Genomic DNA, 12872 nt, shown 5'->3' on the forward strand with positions numbered 1-12872 from the left:
CCCGGCCGCGGCGGCCGCATTTCGGTGGGGCCGGAATGCAAGAACGCCCGTGTCTCGTGAATTGGGGGCACGTCAAAGAACCCCTAGTGGTCAAAATTACCCCCGGAGTCCCCCACTACGGTGTGCCTCATAATCAAATAATGGTTTTGGCACGTAAAACCCCAGAATTCATTCATTCACGAGATGTTTGTGTCTACATGTGACCCTGCTACGTGTTTTGACATGATATGAATACGTAAGATTGTACGCGTAAATCAATCCTCATGCTGAAGATCGCTTATCACATATATGCAGATTTATGGAAAGCGAGCTCATAAAGGTACTCAAGAAAAGGAAGGTCAGAAAACATTTTGACACAAGGACAATTCAATTCGCATCACATGCTTCTGTTCGGCTTCGTCAAATCACTGCGCTGTTCCTCTGTAACATTTGATCAGATGACATTAAAACTGACAAAGTGAGACTATAACCTCTAGTATCGACCGGTTGAAATTATTAAACAGTATGTACATGGATGATCACATTTCAAGGACTTTAAATAACCTGCGAATGCGGTTGCCGGTTTTAGGAAATCTTTGAAGGGCCATTGGCCGTTCCTCTTGCAATGAGCTTGTTGTAGATGGACATAAGACACTTCTTTTTCGATAGAGCATTTAATGCGATTGGCATAATTTGCCTAGTTCAATCATTTTTAGCCTGCCTGCCTATCTATCTATCTATCTATCTATCTATCTATCTATCTATCTATCTATCTATCTAGCCTCTTACGCCTGCGTAGTAGCCCCAGTTGTCTACCAGCTTGGGCCACTAGTCTCGTTGTCGTTATGCCGTCGTGGACGCGCCATCATCGCCATACTGTCGTCATGCGTTCATTTATGTACCGTCGTCGTGATACCGTCGTGGTAGCTCCATCATCGTCATTTCAGCTTCTTCATCCGACTTTCGTCATGTCGTCGTCGTTGAGGTGACATGACGCATTAGAGACAAGAATACTGAACGGTTTATTGCTCTGCCCTTGAGCTTTAAGTAACTGAAAAGCACGTGAGTAGCGACACTCGCTGCGGCCGAGCACATCGTTTCTTGCTGCTAGCTGATAAGGAACTCGGGCGCGCAAGTGTGCTTCATCGACGACGCTGCTGTCGTCATACCACCTCCATCCTTCCATCGACGTCATTCTTTCTGGTTTATTCTACCCTAATCACGGTGTCGTCATTTATTTGTGCTTACGCCGCCGTTGTCCGCCATTGTCGCCATTGCGTCGTCAGACAGTCGCTTTCATGCACTCGCTGTCATACTGCCGTCCTCATGCTGTCGTGGTTATGCCATCACCGTAATTCCAGCTACGTCATCCGGTTATTGTCAAACCGTCGTCGTCGGGTCATTGTCGTCATGCAGTCGTCGTCTCATTGGCCGCCTGCCGTCGTGTTCACGCTGTGGCTGTTAACCATCATCACCTTTTCAGGACCGTCATCTCACTGTCATGCCGTCGTCCGCGTACCACATTTGTCGTAGCATCGACATCAATTCTTCGGCATTCCACACTGGTCACTGCGTTGTCCTCATACAGTCATCATGCCACCATGCTCATAAGCACCCTTGACAAGCGAGTGTTCTAGCAAACTGGGCCGATATTGGAAAGTTTATGTCGCATATAACCGAAGCAACAAAAGTCTCGGAATGACCACTCTGGGTTCTAAATAAACGTAAATACAGCAATACGGTGTGCCGCTACCTTAATTGCCGTAATTTGTTTTAAATTGCAGCTCGTAATGGCCCGTTCCTGCGGCGGAACGTCGGCGGAGGCGTAATCGAACGAACGAGTACAACAGTGAAAGATGAAAGAGCGAGACGCCAGCCACGAACCGCGGAGACCAATGAGAGCGGCCCCTTCAGTGAATGTGCGCGCGCTAAGCTGCTTTCATGCGGACCCGCCCGACCGATCGTTGCGTGTCTGGTCTGAGCCGGACCTCTCGTTTCGTACTATCGTCTGCTCGCGTCAGTTCTCGCTCGCGCTTATTTGGTTTGCTTGGTTTGGTCTCATTCGCGCTTGTTTCGATTGCCATGGCTTGCGATTGTTTTCTAATCTGATGGTATGCACGACGCGAATTGTGCAGTGCTTCCTGGAAGCCAAGCGGTACCAGCGATTATACACTCGAACCTTTGACGAGTCATCTATATAAGCCGACGCGATTGATCCGCAGATCAGACTTTTTGACGATTACTGACTCGGCAACATGTCTTTCTCAAATTCTTTTCTCTCGATATATCGCGAAAGGTAGCTGCTATCGTATATAGCTGCTCTCCAATTTCCCATTATGGGGTATCGTAATCGTCGGTGAATTTTTCTTTTGCTTGTTTTCACTGTGAGCAAATGCCAAGACGATGTAGGTTTCACGCTTTTTTTTTTTTCTATTGCATATGGTCAGAAGCAGGCGCAAATTTGCAGGCGCAATTTGGAATACGCTAGCGCAAGACAGGGGTGATTGGAGATCGCAGGGAGAGGCCTTCGTCCTGCAGTGGAGATAAAATATAGGCTGATGATGATGGTCAGAAGCAAGAAAATGTATTTTTTGTTATATTAGGAATACCGGGCATGCAAGTAAAACCACAGGTGCAAATTTCTTGTAAGCACATTTCCTCGTTATGGTATCGCGTCGAAGACAACCTTTGAGGATAGCCGTTATGTCCTTCTTTTTCTTCCATCAGTCATTCCACATTTTTTGACAGAATGAATAAGAAAAATATTAAAATGCGTTAGCGCAGAAAACAAAGGCAGCGACCGCACTTCCTCAGTGCACAGACTTCTGCAGATGACAGCCAGCCACGTGAAACTGCTCGTTATGAAACCTGAAAAACAGCCAGAGCCACCAATAATAACCATGAATTCTCTAACTGGCAAGCAATGCGCTGTGAGACTAAAGCTTGATGACAGCAATGATCCACGTACTTGAGGACGAGGGAACTTTGGTTAAAATTTGAAGAATAAAAACAAGGTTACTCGAAACCTTTCTTTTGTTCATAAGACACGCTTTCAGCATGCGGCTGCTGATATTGTTGCATCTTTTACCTTGAAGCCGTCAGAACTGAAGCACGTTATGCAATCATCTTATCCCTTGTCTCAATCTGCATAGCAGTGCATATAAAAGGAAGGGCCCGATAGCGCGTACTCCTCATTGTGCTGGGACTACAAGCAAGAATGACGTCGCACTCCAGTATCTTGCTGGCAACTATTGCCATTTTCACCTTGCAGGTTAGGGCTGGAACTCGCGGAGGGATGCGATTATCCAGAACTGAGAAGCGACCTGCAAAGATACCAAAATCCCTCCCACGTAAGTCCTTGAGCCAAACGTTCCTGTTCTCTTGGAATCGGTAAATATCGAGTAGGACCAATTAGTGTTTCTAAGCACAGGACAATGGCGTTTGACATCCGAAAGGTCTGTGCTGTGACACTTTGTAAGGAATGTTAGTACACTAGGCCATTTATACCACGTCAATACGTGTAAGTGCAGTTTCATTCGTGATATTCGTTCACAGTCCAGGTGAGATAAAATGCATGTCAAACAATTTTCTGTACGGCACACATGTAGGTAATATCTCAGACTTGCATAACCAAGAGTCCGTACGTTGTGACCCCACTTGTCATAGCGTTTTCTGCGATTGACACATTGCAGTGGGCGTGTTGTTTTGCCATGGCGTGATACCACTGCTAGGCGACAGAGACGAAGGCGACACAAGACAGCGCCGCGTTGTGTCACCTTTGTCTCGTGTCGCTGTTCCGTAGAGTACTTGTCGCGTTTATTTTACGCACACAGGCGCTTATTTTATGCTCACAAGGTGTTTGTAATCTATTGTAAGAACACAAATATTTATATAGGTCATAATATAGAGCGCATGCTCTTGTGCAGAGCCCACAATTCCATTTTTGGCTGTCCAGCCCGCGACAAAATTTGTCTGTCATATGTCATAGCCTTCTGCCCTTCCTTCGACCTGATATAAAGACAATACGGCATCTAGTAAGCTCACAAATATCAACAGCCTTATATTGTTACTTCGCATAGAATTTAAAAACGTTTGTGTAGTGACATTGCATGAGCACTGAAAACTAGAAAACAAGGCAGCAGCCTTCCACTGTTTAGTGGAATATACTGCCCACCCCGCGTACAGCTGGCCACTAGTTTTGCAATTGCAAGAAATTCGAAAAGATTCCGAATGATTCGCTATCAAATTCGGCTGTCTGCATCTGAGTTATGCACTGTATACTTAGTTGCCGGCCTAATAATAGTGCTTAATGTTTCGGTCGAAAGTGTTTGGCAGTTTCCGCTAACGAAAAAATATTTATGTACTGCTTGGTTTACATTGAGAACCTTAAGGATGAATTCCTGGCATAAGAAGTACATAACTTCGGTTACGCAAGATAACGAAACTAACGGCTCAACGGCGAAATAAATCAATCGTCCGTACTAGCTCTGCATTTTCACACAGATCCGGCAATGTCAGCATTTTGGGCACTATCAATCTACTGTCCTAGCCTTTAGTCAAAAATGACCATCCAGCTTTTTTTTTGGCTGGGAAACAAAGGTTGATTTGATTTGCATACTTCTAATGCCTCACCGGAAGACAGTAGGTGCGCCTGAGATTTCCATAGGTCTGTAGATTGTATGAACAACGTAAAATAAAGTAACACCGTGTCAGGACACCTTTTCTTTTCTTTTAATTTGGCTTCAAGCAACCGCGCCTAATTTCTCTTTTCTGTCACGCAGTGCTATCCCCGTAATGGCAAGTGGGTCATGGTGAAGAGAAACTACCCCGTCGATCCATACTACGGTGGAGACGCTAGATGTGTGCTGTACGAGAGAATTGGACCGTTCAGGAACTTCACCATCCCAGCCCGATTCTCATGGTGCCAGGATGGATCCGGACGTGGATGTGGATCAGTGTAAGAATCATGGCGAACTTCACACGGAATCTATTGTCGAGATGTCGAGTTTATAAACAGAGAAAACAATTTCAGAGTTTAAAATGAGGCCTGCTGCAGAAAAAATATTGCAGATGTCGGGCAGGCGTGCAGGTTGTTAATTTTTTGAAAGTCCTGTTTTAACCACCACGGTTGACAAAGAAACGAAGGCGCAACTTGTTGCTAGTTCGTGATGTCCTTTTATAATTTGTAAGTAGCGACCAGCGGACGCATACTTCCATTGAGCACTGCGTTCCTGTATCTTCCAGAATATTCATTTTTTTTCATCAGAAGTATTACATCCTCAAGCAATAGAATGAAAGCAATTGTGAATGTCACGTAATGTTGATGATTACGCGCCTGCTTTGAGGTCTCTGCAACCACGCATGCTGTCTCCAATCAACATTAGTATGTAATAGTTTACTAAACCAAAAACAGACGTAGCGCACGCTACGCCCTTTCTCCGTTCGTTTTCAGCAATCGTAAATGTACACTTTACGCCACTCCGGTTCAGCTTTAGTGGCAACTGTTAGGAAGCACGATCGCCCAATATCACACTTTTATCTGACAGATATGACACGCAGCAATCAAAATTACTTTCGCAAATCAAAATTTCAATAAACATCGGAGACATTTACTTTAAAAAGTATACATCACTCAGGAAACTTCTTAAGGAGCATTGGTTATACGCTTGTAACGTTCAAATTCTCCTTTAGGGTATTTTAACACTCTACGCAGAGACTATGCTGCAAATGTGGCTTCTTGCATCTTATATGCGACAGTCTGTGGAAAGTTGAAAAAAAAAATCGGTTTACGCCACGAGACCTTCCATACAGGTCACGAATTGCTATCGACCCTAGTTACGTTAAAAGTCGCAAGCCGGTACCTTTGGGTTAACTCGATTCTGCAGAAATTAGTCATCGGCATGCTACCCCACATAAGCCGGCTCGTTCTGTGGTACATTACCCGACTTTACTATTTGTTGCACCTTTAGCTTCAGCGACTCGATTTATGTTGAATTGTATGTTTTTACATGTTTAAAGTATTAATAAAGACAGCAGTGTCACTCGTCTCTCAACCGGGTTGCACAGCGCCCTAAATTGCGTAGAATATATTGTAATAAATCTGAGTTAACGAAAATACTTCCAGCCGCCACGATGCTCACCTTTTCATACATTAAAAGCCGCGCAAATAATGTGGACCCGTATTAATAACGCGCTCATCCGCTAGAAATGTTCGTAAGAAAAAAAGTTTGAGCGAATCTCGATTTCAGACCAATAGCAAAAAGCACCAATGAAGGAAATTGTTAGTTGATACGTGGCGATGACCAACTAAGCGGCTGAGGGCGAAATCTAAATTTCGTTTAAAACACGTAAATATAAGACCTTGAGGTAAGCAAATGTGTATTAGATGCCACAGTGACGGCTCGAAAAATTTCGTCATGAGCTAATGCTCGAAGCAAGGTGTGATTGAATTATGTTATTTTCCAGGGTTGGCAGTTACGTTCTCTCTGCGTTACCAGGATACTGGGCAAGAAACTTGTACACCTTTTATCCGAACAATGGTAAGGAAACACGAAAGCAAGAAAACATACTTAATTATTGCGTAAGCATTCAGGTCACCAAACACTTATGTTTAGCTTTTCTCAAGTTCCCTTGTTTTAAAGTTGACATCATAACTGGTTTGTTAGCTGTTGTTTTTTTTTTTCAAAAATTCACAAATATTCAGTTGCTATAACTGCTTCTCACTACAACGACCTGAGCACACATTGTAGGAACTGGCTCTATAGGAACATCACAACAGGGTATTTACACCTAATTCTTTTAATGGCATAAGGCAAGCTTTTATGAATCGGTAAACTAAATGAAGTAAAGCTGGAAGCATAGCATATCAATATGGATATTAGTGATTATGTTGATCAATCAATCATGGTTTTACTTGTGCGCTCGTCCAGTTCGGTCCTTTAGCCGCCGGTGTGGTTTGTCCTGCAATGCATAGAATAAGCGTAATGTTTAGTTCTCCTTACGCACAGACACCCTAGCTAAGTTTCACTTACGATGGCCAGCTAGGAACCCGATTATAAGCCTAATTCGTTGGCACTTTTTTTTTTTGCTTTGTCATGCGTAAATAATCGGCCACCATCCGCATTACGCCCTCTCAAACCGGTCATACCCTATCACGACTTGTTTCATTTTACAACACTCAACATGAGTCCTGAAGGTACTCTGATAATTTCATACTGCTTCCCGGGTGCTTTTCTATGAGCAACAATTTGTACATACAGAGCGTCCCTGGGGGAAAGCCGCACAGCACACATCCTTAAAGTAATGAAACACCTGGAAAATAAGCGACAAAGAAATATTGTTTTGGGATAGAAACATGCACAAAAGAGCGTAATACTGTGAATATTAGGTGTATTTTTATTCGTCTGTCAAAAGCCTGCTGCTTTTGACGTATTCGCCATTTTATATTGGACTCGGTCCGTATAGCAGTGGAGACTTACTTTGCTGAAGCGCTTACCCAATGCGCTAATTTCTTCTTTTATTGCGATAGCAATTATATGGACACTCCAAAGCGAATTTCTGCCGTCGGCGTCGTCGTCACCGTGAGGTTTCGTATGACTTCAAAGGCGATGAAATCGTCGCCGCGCTCCGGGCGTGTGAGTGAAAGGGCGCGAGGGACGCGCGCAATCACGGGGAGCGAACACACGTCGGAGAGCAAACGCACGTTCTGCGCCGTGCTTCCTGAAGGGCGGCAGAATTAAGCATCTCTTTGCTCTTTTACAATCACCATATATAGAGAGCTAACGCGACTGTAGTCGCGCGAAAGGCCGTGGGGGACGGGAGGGAGGGGAGGCGACATTTAGCTGCGGCACCAAATGCGTATTTATATAAAAACGTTGCGAGGCGAGAAGGTGGCTAAAATTTCCCACGCAGCTCGACGAGTGTCCCATTCTGATCTCGTCGAAAACCTCTGAGCCGCCCCCAGAGGCACCGGCAACAGTCACCAACGCCGCGCGCGTTCGGTGCGAACGCGGGCAAAACGCCGACGGCGTCGACAACAGTTCTGCGCGTTGCTGGTGCTGCTGCATGTTCAAGTTTATACAGCTGATAAAACTACTATCCTTACTGCGTATAGCTCTCTACTAATTTGCTATCGCACTTGATGCTTCGCCTTTCGGGTGAAACTGCGACAATTTTTTTTTTCTGCTGGACAGGAGTGCTCGAGCTTTGAACGGGAAAATTCCTTATTATGTAGAGCTGGCCAGCACCGAATACTAACTGCTCTGTACCAAGCAAACTTTAATGAAGCACCCCACGAAACACGCGCACACCATTTCTATACATTCACAAAAGAGCTGCAGTGTTCAAAATGTTTCAGACATGTCAGATTTGCTACACATGCTTACAGGGCTGTGCCTCGAGGTTTCCTCGATGCATGAATAAAATATCTTCCCATTTCCTGTTCATATTTTAGGTCCCGCGGCGTGGCAGCAGCATGCGATCTACAAAGATTGCAGCACTTGCTATATCGGACGCTATCGTTACGCCCTTAACGGTAAGTTCAGAGCCAATATGTTTAAATGGTCAGATGCATCGCATAACAATTTTCGTGTGTAGCACACTGGAGACAAATTTTGGGCTTACTTGAATGACTAAAATACATTAAAACTGTCGATATCTTTTCAAATATCCACAGCTGGGTGATTTGGTTATGAATACTAATGATTACAACATAATAAACAAGAGACAACGAAGACAAAAGCAGTACTTTTCTTGCTTTATGTTCGCCAATATATTTCAATGACCACATGCGGGGCGTAACAATTTTCGTGTGTAGGACACTCGAAATAAATTTCGGGCTTACTCAAAGATTTAACTTGCATTAAAACTGTCGATATCTTCTGAAATGTCCACAGCTGGGCAATTTGGTTGGTTACTAACGATTACAGCATAATACGTAAATAAGAGCCAACGAAGACAGAAGCAGTGCCCTTCTTGTTCTATGTACTACTTGGGTTGCGTGCACGTGTTTTTATTTTTTGTGACATAGTTTCACGCGCACATTCGTCTTCCCCGGAGAAGTTTTTGTAGCTGTGTTTAGTGCTTTTTTGTAACTTCGCTTCATGATTCAATGTGGTATATTAGACTTTTTATTGCGATAACAAGTACCTAGACACTCCGAGAGCATTTCGGCGGTCGCCGTCACCCTGAGGGTCCGTGTAAAGTCCACGGGCGATAAAATCGTCGCGGCGCGCCGTATGCTGTTGTACGTGCGAGTGAAATCGTGCGAGGTTGAGCCGGCGATCGCGGCTCAACCTGCCCGCCCGCCCTGCTGGCTGTATCTTGAAAGCCCTCTGTGTCAGGGGCAAAGTCCACCCTGCGCTGTGTTTTTGTGGCTTAGTTTGCGTTGACGCATGCTAGCGGCGGCACGAAGGTCAACTCGCATGCTGCCGCGCTTACTCACTACAGCGTTTTGACAGCGAGTTTCCGCGGTCATCCAGTGAGATGCGTTCATGTTTGCTTGTGCGCGCTTCACACTATACTTGTTAATTTAGTTGGTATGCCTATGTTGACAAGTTTATATGGCTGATAAAACTACTACCCTTACTTCGTATAGCTGTCCACTAATTTGCTATCGCCATCGAAACTGCGGATTTTTTTATACCTGTTCCCTTCCTTTTATTCGGTGCCATCTCCTATCCTTGATTGTATTTTTTTAATGCAAGTCTACTTGAAAATTATTAGCGGGCTCCACATGAATGCGCCGAAATGTCCTCAACGTCATGTGATAAAAGGAAGAAAAAGCATTGAACAAGCAATTAACATCATAACAGTGTAAAAAATCATATAGCTCGCTATTATTGCGATAGCAATTATATGGACACTTCAACCGGATTTCTGTCGTCGCCGTCGCCGTCGCCGTCGCCGTGAGGTTCCGTATAGATAAAATCTTCACCGCGCGCCGTATGCCCGAGCGCAAGCGTGCTGGGACGCGCGCTATCACGGAGAGCGAACGCACTCAATCCCCCACGCGCAAGCAACGAAGCGGGAAGCCAGCGCCGGAGGAAGCGGGGGGGGGGGGGGGGGGGGGGCACTTTTCTGCTGCCAACAACCGCGCTCGTCGCTCGCCGCACCGTCTCTTATCTCCACACGGCTCTGACCTTTATGCGCCGTGCATTCGCGGCTCAGTTTCTGTTGAAGCGATAGACCGCACGTACCTTCGCCCGCAGCGGCGTATGCTTGCTGCCAGCGTTTTGACAGTCGTTGTCTGCAGTCATTCAGTGTGATCTCTTCATGTTTGTTTGTGCGCGCTCACACCACGCTTGTTCATTCAGTTTGTAATAGTCGGGTCACATTTTCCAACGCACGCTACACATGTAATGCTGCCCGGATCGGCAGTGCAGCGCTACAGGTGTGTCCCTTCGCACGCGCGCTGCCCACGGGAAGCGCTTCTCATCAACACCACCGTTTCACACGCGCCTTCTCGTGGTCATCGAGTCTCTCTTCATGTCGGTCTACTTACGCCGCAGCACACCTGCTTACTTAATCAGCTCATGTTTACTACAATTCATATTGCTACCAAAGCCGCTCACCTTACTTCGTATGACATTGCTGTGTTGCTATCGCATTCATTGCTTCGCCCTTAGGGCGAAACTGTGACATTTTAACACGAAAGTGTTTTATGCCGGGGTCCACCAAGACTTCACTGACGTATTTCCGTCACGGAAATACGTCAGCTTACAATGTACACGAACATAATACAAAGAAAGAAACCAGAAGAAAAAGTTCCACAAACATGCAAAATTTGGAAATCGAACCCACGACCTCTCGGTCCGCGACGATAGATCGCCGAGCGTTTAACCCATTGCGCCACAAACGAATTTGCAGAGAGCTACACAGACGCGCCTTATATATCTAACACTCCTCCGTGTACCCGCGCTCTTGCTCGGGGCGGTGCCGCCGCCTACGAGCAGAAAAGAGAAGTACTGCATTATGACACTAACGCGCACCGACAGTGAACGCTTCGGTGGTCTCAGCACTACGACGCCTCGATGCCAGCATTCGAAGGGACGCTGGCATCAAGAAGCACTACCAACGCCACCTAGGTGGCGTTCACCGTACTCAGCACAGCGGAGCGCGGCCTCCGCAATTAGCTCTGAAAATGTTTCTGAAGTTGATCGCGGAGGCTGCAATTACGACGCGCTGTACGCGCTGATTTGACTCGGTGACGATTCAGTTACGTGCTTTGTCTTGCGCGTTGTATTAGTGTGTCAGTTACGTGCTTCGTCTTTCGCGTTGTGCTAGCGTGTGCAGCGTAGTGCAGCTTCCATATGCACGACGGTTGCTCATGGTCATCGACGTTGGTAGTCGTGATGGAGGAGACGTGCCACCAGGCGTCAGCGTGGGTGCATCAACGCCTAAGGGCGCTTTAGCCACAAAACACCAATAGACATTATATATCAATGTGCAATAAACATTACACTACTTCTGTGAAGACACGTTTCACTTTCGTGTTCTATACCGATTCCTATATAAGAGGGATCAACCACATTTTTTTTATTCAACCTATAATAGGTCAAATAACCCCTACTTACCAGATTTGTGTTTGCTCTTTATGGATGCATGAGTGCATTTTACAGAATAATTTTTCACTCCATCTATTGCTTGATTGCAAGGCTCGCCGCAGAATGAATAAAAATAACCTTGAGATTTCTTTGCTTCTCAACACCGTTAATCTCGTTCCGTTGAAGTTCCCGTTGTAAGTTCAATTAAGATAGCCACTGTTAACTGGAACAGCGTTCGTAATGCCTGTACCTGTAAATTATCTGAAACGTTCTTCCACAAACCTGTAACTGGAACGAAGTCCCGATGCCTGACATAGTTGACGTTCAAGTATATGGAACACCGTTCTTTATATTTTGTGATTTTAAGTGAAACGCATTTTAATATAAGTAGAAAATTTTTGCATAAATTTTACACTATCGTTGGAACCGAAGTGGAAGAGATCAACGGTTAAGAGATCAACATAAGTCATCTTGATGTTTTAAGACACGTTTGGACAAAGTATCGCTTCGAGTACTTCATGTAATGTTTCGTTGCTTCCCTGCAGGATATGGTTGTGCGATGTGGCGTCGAACGTCGCACCTGCACAAGCGCGCCGACTACTGTGACTTCATCTTCAACATATTCTGCGGTGGAGTTCCCAAGTACCAAGTGTTCGAGCCGTCGTGCACTCGTCTCTTTGGAGGAGGCTATGGAGGTGGCTTTGGAGGAGGTCTTGGAGCGGGTCTTGGAGGAGGCCTAGGAGGCCTTGGAGGCCTAGGAGGAGGCCTTGATGGAGGCTCTGGAGGAGGTCTTGGAGGAGGACTGGGCTCCAAGGGCGGGCACATGTGGAAGTAATTCGTACTTGACGAGCGGTTAATTTTTGCATTCACGATAGATCTTATGGCTGCTGTAGCACTCGCTTAAATAAATTTGTGGCCCTCTCATATTTTCATATAATTCTGTGAATTTATTAGCGCGGTGTTCATTTGTTATTCGTTAAACCAAATAAACATTTATTAAGCAAGCCCGAATTATTTTGTCAGTCATGTAAACATACATAAACACCCCACGTACACAAGCAGAGAAGAGGGCTTGGAATGGTCTCCTGAAAGATACACCACACCTGCCCGCGTGAAGAGGCAAGAACAAAAAAGAGGGAGATGGGGGGAAGAAAAATATGAAAAGAAAAGTGGAAGGCAGATCTTCACACGTCAAATCGCACGCAAAGTAAGGACACTCCTGATGACAGTCAAGCCCCCGTAGTTGACAAGGATTCTTGCACAACTTTGTGAGCATCGTGTCGAGTGGCAGCACGGCCACATGAAAGTAAAATAAAAATCATTCAGTGCCGTTGGAAAAAATCTGGTTGC

General features: G+C 45.5%; 1 protein-coding gene across 2 annotated transcripts; it reads left to right on the plus strand.

The window, feature by feature from the left end:
* Window positions 1-3160: 3160 nt before the first annotated feature.
* On the plus strand, window positions 3161-12524 carry LOC119464447 (shematrin-like protein 2). 2 transcript variants are annotated; one of them, XM_037725425.2, is made up of 6 exons: window positions 3161-3329; window positions 4761-4936; window positions 6445-6518; window positions 8432-8512; window positions 12068-12265; window positions 12308-12524. In XM_037725425.2, the coding sequence occupies exons 2-6, from the start codon at window positions 4788-4790 to the stop codon at window positions 12355-12357; spliced, it is 552 nt and encodes a 183-aa protein (XP_037581353.1). In that variant the 5' UTR covers window positions 3161-3329; window positions 4761-4787; the 3' UTR covers window positions 12358-12524. The 2 variants fall into 2 exon arrangements, with proteins under 2 accessions (XP_037581353.1, XP_037581350.1); XM_037725422.2 differs by having other exon boundaries at window positions 3162-3329; window positions 12068-12524.
* The last annotated feature ends 348 nt before the right edge of the window (window positions 12525-12872 follow it).

This window comes from Dermacentor silvarum, chromosome 9 (genome assembly GCF_013339745.2).
Source record: "Dermacentor silvarum isolate Dsil-2018 chromosome 9, BIME_Dsil_1.4, whole genome shotgun sequence".
Classification (NCBI taxonomy): Eukaryota; Metazoa; Arthropoda; class Arachnida; order Ixodida; family Ixodidae; genus Dermacentor; species Dermacentor silvarum.